A 17,469-nucleotide genomic window follows, 5' to 3' on the forward strand; every position below is an offset into this window, starting at 1 on the left:
TTCCATACATTGATGCAGGAATAGCTAACATAGTGTTCTCCAGATGTTGTCCAACTACAACTCCCACCAACCGTTGCCAGCATGGTGGCCAAGGATGATAGGATAACATGCAATTGCCTACCTTTGCATTAAGGCATAGGAATATGGAGGGTCAGTTATTTGTTCTCAAAGCCTTTCGTCAACTCACAGCTTACATTAATGCTCATGTATGTTGCTGTAGGTCTACACATCCCATAGTTCATGGTGCCAGTGATGTCCCTACTTTTCTAAAACTTCCACACTGATCTACCAACACATGGATCTTCTCCCACAGTACAGCCCTTTAACAAAACCGAGGCACTTCTGCAATCAATTAGATGCAGACTTTTTTAAAGGAAAACAAAATGCATTGTTTCCGCATGAGACTTAAGATGACACTATAATCTCCATAAAAATCCCTTAATGCATCTTGCCCATGGCCAAGATCTTAATATATGTTATTTCCAGATAGCTGAGGCCACAAATGTCATGCTGTTTAGTTATTTAAAAAAGTCATGCTTCTTATTTGTAGAATGACCTTTGTGATAATTTTCTTAATTTTGTTTTTTACTATCCTAAACAATGGTATTGTTCAGGTTATAAGTAGAAAACAGTTAACTATGGGAATGATTGCTGTGGCCAGCAACTATCAGGACATTATTAAAGGCCCAGTATCAGAGAAATGTTTCAGTGGTACTTAACCAGTCCATACTGGACAGTCTGTCCAGTCAAAGCAGGTTTTTAAAAATAGGGGAAGACAGCAGGGGAAAAGACTAGATTGCAACGGTATGACAATGACTTCATCCAGACTCTCCAACTAGTGAATGAATGGCATTAATTCTAAAGAAAATGGCTAGAATGAAAACAACCTCTGTCTCTGGACTTTTTACATGATCAATCATGCTGTGGTGAGATAGATTTTCTGCAAGGAGAAACAGACTCCTATATCTCAAGGCAAGATTCTTACTGACTGAGATCCTTATCTGTACTTCTCTATACATGGGAGCCACCAGAATGGACTGTGATCTACACTTGTCAAAATATTAAAAAACAAGGAATCAACAGCAGCAGCAATTTTTCCATTTTTCACATAAAACAGAACTGGGTGCAGATTTGAGACAAGGAAGCACTGTGGCTATTTGCTATTGTGTCAGAATATGGAAGAATAATTTATAACCCACCTGTCAATCCAATGATCCTCAAAATGGCTTGTGACAGACTGAAGTAACATAAAGCAACCCTCCCTCTCCCAACTCAGCAGCCTTTAGACCAACTTCCCTACAGTTTCTCCTTCTCAGGCCAATTGATGGGTCCAGGTTTGTTTTGCTCTTGTCATGAAGATGCAACTTCACAGTGACCATTAGTCCTCTGACTAATGTACAGCAGCCAGTGTACTGGAGGCAGTTTTATAAATACAGTGGTATCTCGGTTTTCGAATGTAATCCATTCCGGAAAACCGTTTGAGTTCCGAAATGTTCGAAAACCAAGGCACAAATGGCAGTCTGCAAATTCAAATCAGAAAAGTGAGAAACACGCAGCGGAAGATGTTTGACTTCCGAGGCACGTTCGAACACGGAAGCTTTTACTTCTGGGTTTGCAGTGTTCAAGTTTTGGTTACGAACTTAATTCGTTCCGGAGGTCCGTTCTTAACCTGCAACCGTTCTTAACCTGAGGTATCACTTTAGCTAACGGGCCCTCCTGCTGTTGGCACGCCACTGGCGCGCGATTTCTGTTCTCATCCTGAGGTAAAGTTCTTAACCCGAGGTACTACTTCCAGGTTAGCGGAGTCTGTAACCCGAAATGATTGTAACCTGAGGTGGTAGTAACCTGAGGTACCACTTTAATAAAAAGCAACAAAAGCAACACTAATGCTATGTTGGGAACGAACCTGGGTTTGCTGCGGTTTATAATCACAGGGATGCAACTATTATTTAATATCTATTGTGGTTTTCAGAGTCAAGGATCAAGTAGAAAGAAAGTAAGACAGGAATTCCCATGTCTGGGGCTTCCCAGAAACCTTGCCAGCTTAGTAAGTGCATGCTCAGCAGTTAGTAAATACAGGACATGATGCCACAAAGCATGTTTCAAAATGTGGCAGTTAAATGTCAAAGCTGCATATGGGGGAGTTCACACAACTGCAAACTTCTAGATCACATAATTGCGTGAATAATAATTTTAAAACCCTTTGTCTTTTGCAAGTAGTTGCACCCATTATTCTTTATCTGTTTCATGTTTCGTCTGAAAATAAGAAAAAGAGCTCCTATATATATCAATATCAAAATGTAACTTCATTTTATGGTCTTTATAAATAATGTTCCTTCTTCCTGAAATCCTAGCCTAGATTAACAAACAAGGTTGTCAGGGTTGGGGTTTTTTTCGTGGGGGGGGGGAAGCATTGCAATAATGAAATACTACACTTATGCTGCAAACAGCTGTTAATCTACATTTCTGAAACATCATTCTTCCCCCATAGAGGAGTCAGTCAGAAAAACACATAAACACAAACCGATATAAAAAGGATATCATAAAATGCAAACATACCTGATTCCAAGATTCATGGCCTCAGCAGTTCCAATCATACTAATGGCTAATAACATGTTGTTGCAGATTTTTGCAGCCTGAAAAGAAATTCAACACCCCATGAATTTCTGCTATCCAGATAACTATCCAACAGGAACTCAAATTCTATTATGAATGCATTTGCTCCACAGCCAGTCCCTAGAACAGACAGCAACATGTTTTCAAGGGCAATGATATCAAAAGCTGCAAAACAATTTTTGGCACACTTGCACAGTAATTTGATTTGGTATGCCTCAGACATTAACAGTCATCTGCATTATTGCACTTGTAAAAGAACTGTATAAATATTTGTTCTTGTTGACAATCTGTTGATGCCACTGTCTAGTAACCAACCAGAGAAGTAGAGTTAGCAAACTGCAACAAATAAGTGCTTATAGGTTTGGATGTGTAAGCAGAAACCGCCATAGAATGGACTGAAAAGATGGTAGGTACATATTCTGTTTTATGCGCCACCAATCACGATACGTTCTTTGTAGGCTTCTTATGTTTATTATTCAGTTAACAAAGTGAGAAGTAAACAAGAATATTTGTACCCCACCCATCTGACTGGGTTACCCCAGCCACTTTCGGCAGCTTCCAGCATTTACAAAAACGTAATAAAACATTAAACATTTAAAACGTTCCTATACAGGGGCTGCCTCCGTACAACTTCTAAAGGTTGTATAGTTATTCATCTTGGTTTATCTTCCACTGTAAACCAATACATGCATCCCAGGACTTAAGGTAAAGGGACCCCTGACCATTAGGTCCAGTCATGGCCGACTCTGGGGTTGCGGTGCTCATCTCGCTTTACTGGCTGAGGAAGCCGGCGTACAGCTTCCGGGTCATGTGGCCAGCACGACTAAGCCGCTTCTGGCGAACCAGAGCAGTGCACGGAAATGCCGTTTACCTTCCTGCCGGAGCGGTACCTATTTATCTACTTGCACTTTGATGTACTTTCGAACTGCTAGGTTGACCCCGTCGCGGGGCTTCGAACCGTCGACCTTCTGATCGGCAAGTCCTAGGCTCAGTGGTTTAACCCACAGTACCACCCGTGTCCCACCCGCATCCCAGGAATTAGACCTTTGCTTATTCTGTGATATACAAATTGATCTAAGAAGTATTCCAGGCATCTTCATCCTTAATTGGTTATCTTAAAGTCTTCTATACCATTTCCCAGTTAAATGTTGATATAGAGCAGGCTTCCTCAAACTCAACCCTCCAGATGTTTTGAGACTTCAGTTCCCACCATCTCTGACCACTGGTCCTGCTAGCTAGGGATTATGGGAGTTGTAGGCCAAAAACATCTGGAGGGCCCAGTTTGAGGAAGCCTGATATAGAGAATAAGGTCAAATAAACCATAAAACCCTACCACCACCACTCCCCCCAAAATAATCACAAACGCGACAGGATCAAAAGGCAATATGACAACTTAGTAACCAAGGACACATTGAAACAACAACAACAACAATAACTTATTTATAGCCCGCCCATCTGGCTGAGTTTCCCCAGCCACCCTGGGCGGCTCCCAACAGAATATTAAACAGAATAAAACATTAAAAACTTCCCTAAACAAGGAAAAAGATAGTCTAAGCCTGTCTGTGGAAAGATGGCAAGAAATGTCTAGGATTTTTTTCAGCCTGTACCTGTCCAGTTCCAACCTCTCCACAGTAGACCACATTGGAACCCATACATGTAAGCAGCTCCTTTGCAGCATCAAACTCTTGCTCTACTCCTCCAACCATGAAGGTAAGGTTTCCTGCTCGGGCAGCTCCAACACCTAAAGTTCAAAACAGCAACACATAATGGAGTTTAGCTTCTTTTCAGGTCACTCTATTCGCAACTACTTAATGATGCAAGAACGTGAAGACACAGAAGCACAGTGGTACCTCGGGTTACATACACTTCAGGTTACATACGCTTCAGGTTACAGACTCCACTAACCCAGAAATAGTGCTTCAGGTTAAGAACTTTGCTTCAGGATGAGAACAGAAATCGTGCTCCGGTGGCGCGGCGGCAGCAGGAGGCCCCATTAGCTCAAGTGGTGCTTCAGTTTAAGAACAGTTTCAGGTTAAGAACGGACCTCCGGAACGAATTAAGTACTTAACCTGAGGTACCACTGTAATGCTGTGGAGTTCAATGCAACAAGTACAAAGGCACTGATTTGATTTATTGTATTTCTATGCGGCTTTTCATTCAAAGGAACCTCAAAGCCACTTACAAACCATTAAAAAAAAAAAAGAATATCACAAATGCAGCATAAATCGTATAAAATAATTAACAAACCACCAATAAAATAATTACAATTTATTAAGAAAACAGCAGTCGAAAAATAAGCTAAACATCACTATTGCAGCAAAAGTCGTATTATAGGATTAACAAATCCATATGGCATTTATAATCTATAAAGCAATATTAACAACATTAACAAAATGGCAACAAAAAATAAGCTAAGCACTGTTAAGTTCATACACACACTCTCCAAGCCTCGGTGTCTATATTCAGTTCATAAAAATACACATAAAGTACACATAACGCTCACTGTTAAGCCAGTTTGGTCGGATGTTGTATTGACTGGGGTCCTCAGGTAAAGGTAAAGGATCCCTGGATGGCTAAGTCCAGTCAAAGGCAATTATGGGGTTGTGGCACTCAACTCCTTTTCAGGCCGAGGAAGCCGGCGTTTATTCACAGACAGTTTTCCGGATCATGTGACCAGCATGACTAAACCGCTTCTGGCACAATGGAACACCGTGATGGAAACGCCGTTTACCTTCCCACCGCAGTGGTAACTATTTATCTACTTGCACTGGTGTGCTTTCAAACTGCTAGGTTGGCGGGAGCTGGGACAGAGCAACAGGAGCTCACTCCGTTAAGGGGATTCAAACCGCCAACCTTCTGATCAGCAAGCCCAAGAGGCTCAGTGGTTTAGACCGCAGTGCCACCGGGGTCCTCAGGTAGTCCTCAGGTAGTAGGCTCTTGGGCCTACCACCAATGGTGGAAGAAAGGGCTATTAATGGCTACTGATTGCAAATTTCTACTATTTCTACCATCAGACAAAGTGGTTTGCATCCAATGTTGTGTTTGGATTAGACTCATTAAAACTAAAGAGCATGACTTATTTACATCCTTTGATTTGAATAGATCTACCCTGAGTAAAACTAAACTGGTGTGTGCCTCTGAATACCACCAGCTGCTGAGAATCATGAGAGAGGAGAGCTGTTATTGTGCTTATGATCTACCTGTGTGGACTTCCTGGAGTATCTTGTTGGCTAGCCTAAGAACAGAATGCTGGACCAGATGAGCCTTGTGGTCTGATCTAGCAGGGCTCTTCTAATGTTCTTACTGGTTTTAATGTTTCAGCAAGCTTTTGAAATGTTTTGTGTGGCCCTAACTGTTCCCCACAAAAAAATTCACCTCACACCACTAGTTCTTTTTGTGGGAAGGAGAGCAACCTGATGTAGAGTAGCATTCTGGGTGCCCCTGTTGTTTAACACTTTTCTCGTTTTTTCCTTTCGATTTTCTAAAAAGTTTTAGTTGATGATGCTTTTGGGGGTGAGCTTTTTTTTTTTTTAAGGACCAAAAAGCTGATAGAAATTGCTTTTTATATGAGTGGTTTTGTATCTATATATATTTTTTTTCAATTTTGTTTCTTTACTTAAAATATTCATATCTCACTTCCCAATTAAAAAAAAGGAACTTGAAGGTGGCTCATAAACATTGACAAACAGGATAGAACCAACATAATAGGAAACAAAACAAAAACAGCTTAATGAAATCTGAAAAAGATATAACTTTAACCTGGTGCTTAAGTATGGCGCCACTGAGAGGGTGTTCTGTAAGGGGGGGCACCACGGTTGAAAAAGGTATACCTGGGCATAGCCAAGGGGGGGAGGCAGGGAAGGGCAGCTGCCCCCACCCAATCAATAAAAATAAACAAAAATACATAACAAACTGAGGTTCTGCACCCTAACAAAAGACATGCCCCCATGGTGCTGGAGGAGACTCTTGAGAGTCCCATGGCCTGCAAGAAGATCAAACCTATCCATTCTGAAGGAAATCAGCCCTGAGTGCTCACTGGAAGGACTGATCCTGAAGCTGAGGCTCCAATACTTTGGCCACCTCATGAGAAGAGAAGACTCCCTGGAAAAGACCCTGATGTTGGGAAAGGTGGGGGGCACAAGGAGAAGGGGACAACAGAGGACGAGATGGTTGGACAGTGTTCTCGAAGTTACTAACATGATTCTGACCAAACTGCAGGAGGCAGTGGAAGGCAGGAGTGCCTGGCGTGCTCTGGTCCATGGGGTCACGAAGAGTCAGACATGACTAAACAACTAAACAACAACAAAACTGATTATTTAGAGAGACAGGAGAATTCTCCAAGGCTATTTCTCAAGAATTAGCCAGGGAATTTTCTCAGTTCGGAGCAGGGGGCAGGGGGGGGGAATAAACTGGATCCAGACTAAGTTCATTGACGTTGTGTCCTTTTGGGACTCAGTGGGCCAAGTTAGTCATGACTTAGTTTCTGTTGAAATGAGTGGGACTTAAGTTCAGCACAGTTTGTCTGCCTCCAACCTAATAATAAGGGAATAAATAATAACTAAATCTAGAAAAGCTTAGAAAGATTTCCCAAGCTATTCTGAAGGTTCGGAAGAATTCTGCACCCCCTAATACTCTGCCATCTTCCTTTTAACTCAAAGAACATGGTGGTGGTGGCAGCAGCAGCAGCAAGTACAGTGCTGGGAAGAAGGAAGTAGGGAGGTTTCTCCCCTCCAACCTCCATCCTTCCATTGCAACGCAGAAAAGGATTCCAGAGTTTGAAATCTCACCTCTTTTATTAGCAAGCTTGGTGAGCAAGCTTGGTGACTCTGGCTTGGGAGAAATTTGCAGATGTCTCAAATTATGTTTATCTTGAATCTACCTTGGAAAGAGATTATGAATGCATAAAGCTCTACCTTATATTTGATTCCTAGAGAATAGCTAGCAGTTACAATCTTGCTTTGCAAATACTTCATTACAAACACATTGCACCAATCACTACAGTTTTGAACATAATTTGTTGTTTGAACAAGATCACCAAGGAAAAGGAGGTCAAAGTTTCAACCCTCTCCAATTTTACATCCTTGACTTTTTATTAAGGAAATTAAAGCTCTTCCTGCAGTGCCTCTGGAAGTGGAAGAAAATGGAGGGTTTTTTGGGGTTTTTTTGCAAATAGGCATTTTAAGGGATTAGCACCCATTGTAGTTTGCTACTATCACCTCGTTGTTTTTGGCAATTGTTCTTATGTGACTTTAAAGCCTGGAACATTACCCCCCTTGAAATTCCTGCTGCATCACAAGAAATATTTTTACCATTTGCTTAAGGAAACCAAATTGTAAAATGAATATTAAAAACAAATAAACACTAAGATGTAACATGCTAGTTGCTAAAGTTCAAAGTTAGTGATTGAATTATTTCCTATGTATTTGCAAACTATGATATGCAAACATTAACTTTATTCCACTTACAACTGAACCAAATGTGTGTTCAAGAGATATAAATCTTCTTGAATCTAGCATACGCATACATTTCAGCAGAACAGCACCTTAAAACAGCATTTACGGTTAATTCCACTGAAACCAGTAAATCACTTAATTTACTAAAATGCACTTAAATGTTTTAACCAGTCTACCATCAAATGAGATAAAGAAGAGGACCGAGGGGACCAGGCTGCTATGTGAACTGTCTTTAAAATACAATTGTTTTAATCATTTTCTACAGATGTAGCCTCACAAGGGTCTGCTGTCACAGGGACCATTTACGACTTGTCATGGTGTCTCTATTGTTTACCAGAGACATTCGTGCTAAAAAGGCGACAGCTGGGACAGAAAGCTGCTACTCAACAGAACAATATAATCCCGTGAAAAGTAATCAACAAATTTAAGAGTGTTAATTAACTTTACACTTTATCATGTTCAATTAGTTGCCCTTTCTAGAGAAAAGATTGCCGTGCACAATCGGTTTAGAGCGTGCCATGTTTGATTTGTAAGTGATCACTGTTTCGGTTTTAGAGTCGATGTCAGCTGTTCTCTTGGGTTTTGGTGACACAGATGAATGGCTCTACACATGTTTCAGGGGTGATCTGGTTTAACATAAAGTAGCATAACATAACCTCTTGTTAACATATTGCTGGTTTCACCTAGAAGGGAAAACAGCAGCATATGTGTGTGCGCGCACACACACACGTATTTCCACAAACAAGCAAGCAAGAGGGCTCTGCAGAAAACAAAATAAAGTTTAATCTTCTTCTGAAACACAAAGAGACACTGAAATGAACCATTTTTCACCATTATTTCTCAAGGAAAGTCTTTCCTTTTAGGGGCACGTTAGGATCATTTCCTCACAGCAAGATTTCTGGTTCTGCTGCATTATGCACAAGCAAACTCCTACATTTTACCTGTGTGCATTGCCTTTAATAATGGCAGCTGAAATAAATGTTGTGTGGCTTTTCTTAGTACAGGCACATATCTGAAACTACAATGGGACTTTTACACATTTCTGAGATACATTTATAATGGGGGATTCTGTAAGAAAGTTAGATTCATCTACGATTATGATCTATCTTTATTTCCTTTACTGCAGGTTTTCTGCTTGCTAATGGGACAAGGCAAAACATGATGAAGTGACAATGTATTCAGAAGTGCGTCTTAATGAACAAGTCTGTGTTTCTCAGTCAGCACTGACAAGCAGAGCTCCAGATCAGATTATTTCTTACCTTAGCAATGCAATCAAAACAAAACATAAACAAAAAGCAGGTTTGTCTCAATGCTGTGGGAATGCATCATAAAGAACAGCCACTCATTACTGCAACTCAGTGTACGACAATCAGTGGGAAACGTTTAGAAAATAATTACTTTGTTACTGACTGTTTAAGCAAAGAAAAGGAGAGCTAGCTGAACACACAAATTAAAAGATGGCACTGAAATATGCAAAACATTTAAATAGCAAGGAATTATAACTGAATCTAATTCCTAAAAAGAAACAAAGTAAGCTTTTAACTGGAAAAGTTAACTCTGAAAGCTAATCATGGACTAAGTTAAATATTAAGGAGGAAATTATAGGGTAGTTTTACAATAGCTAAAATGACAAAAACACAGCAGCAGAAAACACTAGATTTCTGCAGAAGATCTGTAGGGAGAAAAGAAAGCGGTCGATAGATCTTTAAATTGGTAGCAATAGCTGTTCTTCTATCCCGAGTTGGCAGCTGCTACATTTGCAGACCTGGTTCATTATTTACCCATAATGACCATCAAGCTGCAGTCAAAGTCGGATCACAACAACTGTCAGCAGCTCTTTTAATTAGCCTTGTTTGAATTCAGATAAATATCACAATGGCCCAACTTCTGCTGAAAGAGCAACAGAATACCGTAAAAGATGAGCTGAGCTGACTTTAGAACTACCCATACGGAGAGGAAGTAGAAAGAACTGTGCTATGCAAGCATATTTAAAAATGTACTTGTATATTAATAAGGATTTGTGAACATCAGGCTTCCCACCACCAAAGGCTCTCAGTTTCTGAAAAGATTTTTGCATCAGCCTTTTTTTTTTACTCTGGGATATATTTTAAAACACAACTTACTGACACTTTTATTGTTTTCATGTATATATATATATATATACACACACACACACACACATACACACACACACACACACACACACACACACAGAGTTCTATTTTCTTTGAAAAAGGCATATTTTAAAGATCATTCCAGAATTAAAACAGATTAGCCTCTCATCCTATTTATCTCCTTTATTTTGTTTAATCTCGAAGATCATAATCTTCCATTGCATTATCAGAGCCCTCTCTTTGTGCTCATGTCACTAGAATAATGATCTCCCTACCCAGTGGGGACACAAATCAAACTGAGAGTGTGTCACCAGAGGGACCTACAAAAAAACCCCCACAAATATTTGCATAATATTATTACATAAGCAGAAGAAGAATTGTACGGTAGGGTTTGTGCACTCATATGCTTTCAGGAAATTAGCTCACCTTACAAATATTTCCATTCAGAGCTTGATCATTATAGAGGCAGTATACATCTCTATTACAAATAAGTTGTACTAAAACATTTACTATAGAAGCGGAACATTTTTGTTGTCAGCTTCTCTGGCTGTTGTTCACTCTGTAGCCTGTTAGGGGCCAAACTGTGTGCTGCGAACCATCCATTTCTCAGTGCTAAGGATGCTTTGTAGACACCAAGTTGTTGGGAGGAGATGTAAACGTAAGTTGCATATGGCCCACAGGTCAAGGTTTCATTCCTGGGTCTCTGAAGTAGAGATTCTGAGGTCCACTGCTCTAAATCCAGTTATCATTTCCACGTATTCTGAGACACAGACAATAGACTTTTGACAAGGCTGAGCGGAAAAGAAAAAGATTCCCAAGATGTTGCTTTTGTAGTAGCCGCAAGATGCTCTGTCATCCCTTGTTCAGAGGGATGAGGAAGAAGAATCGGAGAAAGAGAGTTCTAGAATTTTCCAAAACTGTACACAATCCAAATGCAGGCTTCAGAAACAACGAAATATACTGCTTAGGGTTGAGGAACGTTCCTGCTGCAGCTAGAAGCCTACTAATTATTATTATTTTTTATAGTGATGTGACTCAGCATAGGTTTCATTTACTTTTTTCACTCTATGGAAAAAATACGGGATAATTATGACACACTTCAAAGAATCAGGGAATTTGCCTTGCAGTCATTGTTTCAGTGTGCCCAGAAAAAACAACAACTAAGAAGTAAAACTTGCCATTCAAGGCAGCTCATACAGGAGACTTAAGGAAACTGCCTGACCCGAACAGAACAATAATGAAAGGATTTATGCTTCAAAAGAAGGTGCTGAGTGGCTATAAGGATTAAAGTGCTTGAACTTGACCATGGACATGAGTGGGAGAAAACAAACAGTAAAACTGCAGAGGAAGTTAGATATATCCTGGAGACAGAAAACAAGTCTAGTAAATGTAATAAAAAAAAGTTTGGCCAATAGGGACAAAGATGTTTAAAAGTCGTTAATACACACCATGCATGTCTGTAGGCACCAAAAGATTACGAAAAAAAGAATATAAAGTGACAAGGTATTCTAGCACCAGGAAAAACCAATCCAGCAAGATTAAGGATAGCATGATGCAATTTATAAAGCATGATGCTCTATGCTGGTCACTCTATGCAAAGAAATATGACAGCACTTGAAAAGTTACCAGGTAGGGCGAGAAAGGCCAAACCTACAGTGGCAGGCAAGTGTGTAAATTACAATGACACAGCAAAGGAAAAATCTGCCTGCCTAGCATGAGATGCCTCTCTTAGTGTTTAGATCCTGTCCACTCCCCAATGTCAAAAGTCTCTCTTAAAATATACACCAAAACTGGGATTGGGGCATGATTCCAGAGGCACATGGAAAACTGAACACATCTCCCAAGGTTCTGTTAAAACTATTTCCCACAAATAAAATGGTGGCAAATATTGAGGCTAATGTATTTTTTATAAACATGCACAGTGATCCAGACACCCCCAAGCTGATGCTTTCACAATGTGCATTTCTTTCAGTGGTGTAGCCCCTCTCCCCAACTGCTTTTCAAGGGAAATTGACTGCTTTTAAAGGGCTACCTAGGAAAACTTTAGGAAGCAAGTGTTTATTTTACATCCTGCCCTTCAACAAGTTCCAGAATGGTGCACACATATCACATTTGTTCAATTGCAATCTCAGGCCACAGGACGGGGGATCAGAAATGTGGCTGCTAGGTGGTCAATGGAACTGGGAACAAAAACCTTCTTTTTTAGTAACCCTTCTGTTACCAGAAAGCGAGATATCCGTCCTGACCTGTAAATTCTCTACACAGTGCAATAAACTCAGAAGGGAGCATAGACTCTTCACGTGTCAGGTAGAGAAGACAACACTCACTTGTACCCTGCAATTCCTCTGGCATACACAGAGATCTCAAGCCATCAGTCAGGTTGTTATTGTTTGTAGCCAACATCCACCACAATATAAATTATATAAATGCAAAAGACAATCTAAGAGCAAGTTAAAACATATCAACACAAAGATCTGATGGGAGCAATCACTCCCAGTTTGCACCAGGCATTGGAAACATTCCAAGCATCTCCAAGGCTTGTCACAAAATGAGAAAACCACTTCGGTTCCTACCCCCAAATACTCTCTATGTGTAGTATCAGAGGTCTTGAGGAAAAGATTAGGAGGACAACCAGAAATGATGGCTGGCTATTAAATCAAGACTCTTCATAGGATGACTTGTACACATATACTCTACATTGCTGGTCATTTGTCAGTTTTCCACCCATGCAGTATTTTATATTTTAAAATGTGTGTGAGGTTGTTTAAAAAAAAAAGGTGTGGATTTCAGAGCAAAGAAAGCTTGTGTACACGAACGCTTCACAGTTTTGCTTTTTAGATATTATTTGGGTACTTTTACAAATCACATTTGGGAAAACAGCAAAATGGCACCCTTCAATTTGCAGAACAGAACAATCAATTCACATTTGGCCAGGTGACCTGGCAGTTATGAATCAATGTCATTAACTTGATAGGTTATTGACAGATACAATGTTGTATCCATAAGAATTGATCTGGTATACCTGTTTCACTCAACCAAGCCACCACAGGGCGAACAGAATTGTGAGAACTGGTCCTTTGCAAGAGTCTGTGGCAAAACCCCAGAATCTTCTACTCTGAGCCTAACACTAAGACTCCAGCTACTTAAGAGATCTCACAAAACTAAACTGGCCAGAACACCCCCATGTTTAGGGAAATGGAGTAAGAGACTTTTGTCTAAACTGTGCAACTTTTACTATCAGTATAATTATGGAAGGTTCCTCTCTGTTTAGTCAAACAGCATCCAATCCCAAACTGAAGGGCAGTCAATAAAATCTGTTAGCAGATTTATAAAAACTCATGGGGTTTTTAAAAAATATATATATATATTGCTTTTCAGCCCTGAAAAGTTATCCATGAGGAATATTATATTTTAAAAATTAAACTAGGCTATCATCTCAACTGATGTCCATTTAATGACAGTAAACAGTTCCTTTCCTTTGATTACACATAAACTGATCAGTTACCATCATGATAACCATTTTCATGCAATGCTTAATTCCTACATTTTAACATGCAGAACAGAATGCCTGGTCATAATATAACTCAGAAGTTGCTTTAGAAATAAATGCACTTGTTCAAAGATATTGAAATGGTAACTTATTTTGCTATCTAACTCCTAATTAGAGAACTGATTTGATAAAATAAAGGTATGGATTTTTGATTATTATTATTTTTGAAAAATCCAAACATGACAGCATTCTACCTAATAAAGCTACAGTAAAGCAATTATTTAGTTAAGGGTTTATTTTTGTAGCTGGCGAAGCGTTCGCACTTGTTCTGCACCAGCACTGACAAAAGGAGGTCATGCTTCGCCAAAGAGGTCAAAAGAGGACACACACTTATATGCTAATATATATGGCATAGATGTACACTTAGAAACTATTATTATAATTTAAGATGAAATGCCACAGTAGGAAGGTTTGTGACAAGGTGACCTGTGCACCTGTTCAGTCTGCTGTCCAGGTACTAGCTGCTGACAGGCAACTTCAAGACCCAAAGTCTCACTTCTTACGGCTCTTGAGGATAATAATAATAACAGTAGTAATAATTTTATTATTTGCACCTCAGCCATCTGACTGGGTTGCCCAAATCACTATGGGAGGCTACCGGCATATACAAAAACATAATAAAACATTAAACATTAAAACTTCCCTATGCAGGGCGGCCTTCAGATGTCTTCTAAAGATTATAAAGTTACTCATCTCCTTGATATCTGATGGGAAGGCATTCCACAGGAACTGGCTTGCCACATGTCGGGGGGGGGGGTGGTGTTGCCAAATTGGCAAAATATCAGGGAAAACCTGGATGTATGGCAACATGATACATAGATTTAGGAAAAGGTTTACCCAAAAAAGCTCAACAATTATGGAATCTTCCTTAAAAAAGCTCAATAACTCTGCAGGTGTCCAGAATTTTACTTTTTGAAATATGGCATCCCTACACAGGAAGGGTGCCACTACCAAGAAGGCCCTCTGCCTGGTTTCCTGTAATTTCACTTATCACAGCGAGGGAACTGCCAGAAGGCCCTCAGAGCCGGACCTCAGTTGAACGATGGAAGTGGAGATGTTCCTTCAGGTATACTGGGCCGAAGCCATTTAGGGCTTTAAAGGTCAGCACCCAACACTTTGAATTGTGCTTGGAAATGTACTGGGAGCCAATGTAGGTCTTTCAGGACAGGTGTTAAAGCCACACTGTTTAAGCCACACTGAAACCAAACGGACATCTTCTTCAAATTGAGAATTATACTCTGTAAAGCAGGACACACAGTTACCTTACTCTGCACTTATTTTAAAAATGTTCTCCGACATGTGAGAATGCCTTGTGAGGTTTCGCCTAAAAAGGCTGATTGCAAAGAAATCCAAAGTGAAACAATTAATTCACATAGTTGCACATTACTTAAATATTTACTTATAGCAAGATCCAAATTGCAGCAGTAGCAGACACAATCAGATTCCCATTCCTGTCCTGCCCCCACACTCCCTCAATCCTCCACAGCAAATTTTTTTGGGTGGGTGAAGGCTGTAGGTTGGAGGGAAGGAATGGCAAATCCCATTTGCAAAGGCAAAGGTCTGTTGGATTTCACCCTTAACATTGATTTAAATAGCTTAAATTACTTATACATACTCCTTGAACACCTATTCTCATGCAGCATCTTTTCTCTAGTTTCTTTGGTTATAGTCTCTCTACTATTGCAGTCATAGTATTAACGCATAGTATAACTCAGTATCTGAAATCAAACACATCTGATCCTCTGTATTTTTTTATTTGAACATTCTCCATTACACAGAAATCAGAATGTGCCTTTTATGTAAAATGCCTTTTGGTGGTAGTATGAATTTTCTTTTGCTGTGAGTAGCATCAAGAGGGTAACAAAGTTAATTATTTCCCATAATAAGTAATTATGATTAGATAAGAGAGTCTTTGGTAATGACCTGTTCTTATGATGGAAGACCTGCATCTCAAGAAATATAATAATACATGAGCATAACTGTGTATGCAAAGTACATAGAACTACTGCCTCAGTTAACTTGTCAGTGAATGATTAAATAGGAATTCATAATTAGAAAAGTCCACAGTGTAATTTATTAGCTTTCCTGACAGTTCTGGTTCATTAAAGGTTGATTACCAAAGACTGACCTCTAGTGGCATAGGAGTCTCTCCTACCAGCTTGCTTTCCTTTACAGACAGACAGCATGGAGCTGCCTAGGTTTTAACCTCAGAGTCCGTCAACAGTAAGAGTTAAATTTGTATTTTTCTGCCAACCACTGAGGTCAGTTCCTGATTTCTACATCACAACCACACAAAGTGTCAAGTACAACTCAGAAATACAAGTGAACATAAAATAGCACATTGACTAAGTTAGAATTGCACAATTCCACCTGAGACTAAAAATACACCGTAATGTTTTACACAAAAAGTTCTGTATCTGATTTGTGGTTTAAGCTACTTTGGTAGTTTGCTACAAAGCTTCTTTTACTTGCAGAATTTAAACTGCAACCCTGCAACTCCTGCAAGTAAGCCCCTTTGAATTCAATGGCCTTACTGATTCACTTCTGCAAAACATACATATATGAGATTGCACTTTTAAAGGGCCAAGGGATTCCTGTGTATATTTTAAAACAGCAAGCTACATTTCAAAATCTAGCTTATAAAAATATCAAGACCCCACTTTGCATTTTCAGATTATATTCCCCATTGTTTTCAACACAAGCATGAGGCCAGCTGAGAAGTTGGCACTTCATTTTTCTTTACAGAAAAATCTAAGTGATATGTAGAAAATCCAAATCCAAATAAAAAAGTAAAACGTTATCATAAAAACAGAGATAAAAGCAGGTTCTTGAACTAAGGGCATTCCTACCATTCCTTTATCAGCAAATATATTTATATTCTACTAGAACCAGGGAACACTTAAGGGTAGAGCTAAATATAGGATGTGAAGAGAGACTTATCCACTTTGCATGCGAGCAAAGCGACATGTAAAAGTACCAGTTGTTTGTGGTGATGATTTAATATGCCGACTGAATAATGAGCTGTGCTTTCCACAGCAAGTGAATCACCATTTAATGCTATTATCATCAGTTCATGACCCACCAGCACGAAATGTCAACCTGATTAATCTCATCTCAGTGAAGCTGACCTCAGAGAAGGAAAGCAACCCGGCTGTCCGAATACTGCTGCTAATGGTTACTTGGCTTTAATTTTTGCCTGCGTCTCTTACACATCTAAAAACCAATGAAGTAGCTATCCAAAAACAAACCAATACATGCAAAAGGGAATTTTTGGAAATCTACTGCTTCAGTTTCAGTGTTTTCTTAAAAACCTGTAAAGTCATCTGATAGCATATGCTAGGTGTATGTTGGGTGTAATATATAGTATCTGATCAAACAGTCGTTTTAGAATTGTTGTTCATTTAAAAAAAGGTGAACACTAAATGCTGCCCTCAGAAAGGAGAAAAACATATACGGCACTTTTGTAAAATGACTATACAGTGGTACCTCTGGTTACAAACTTAATTCATTCCGGAGGTCCGTCCTTAAGCTGAAACCGTTCTTATCCTGAGGCGCGCTTTCGCTAATGGGGCCTCCCGTTGCGTGCGCACGTCCGGCACGAAATTTCTGTTCGCATCCTGGGGCAAAGTTCGCAACCAGGAGCAGCTACTTCCAGGTTAGCGGAGCTCGTAACCTGAAGCGTTCGTAACCAGAGGTACCACTGTATGTTGTAAATATTAAGATTTTGTTTTTTTCC

At 39.7% G+C, this 17,469-nt stretch overlaps 1 protein-coding gene across 1 annotated transcript in view; it reads right to left on the reverse strand.

Annotated features, from left to right (window-relative positions):
* The window catches only part of HIBADH (3-hydroxyisobutyrate dehydrogenase), a 72,154-nt gene that overhangs the window by 18,056 nt on the left and 36,629 nt on the right, over positions 1-17,469 (reverse strand). Inside the window, exons 5-6 of the mRNA XM_080975051.1 lie at positions 4,224-4,357; positions 2,560-2,636 (exon numbers count right to left, since the gene is read on the reverse strand). Of these exons, the coding sequence (XP_080831177.1) occupies positions 2,560-2,636; positions 4,224-4,357 (211 nt within the window). The remainder of the gene's footprint in view (positions 1-2,559; positions 2,637-4,223; positions 4,358-17,469) is intronic.

Source organism: Podarcis pityusensis, assembly GCF_964106645.2.
Source record: "Podarcis pityusensis genome assembly, chromosome: 12".
In the NCBI taxonomy this organism is placed as follows: Eukaryota; Metazoa; Chordata; class Lepidosauria; order Squamata; family Lacertidae; genus Podarcis; species Podarcis pityusensis.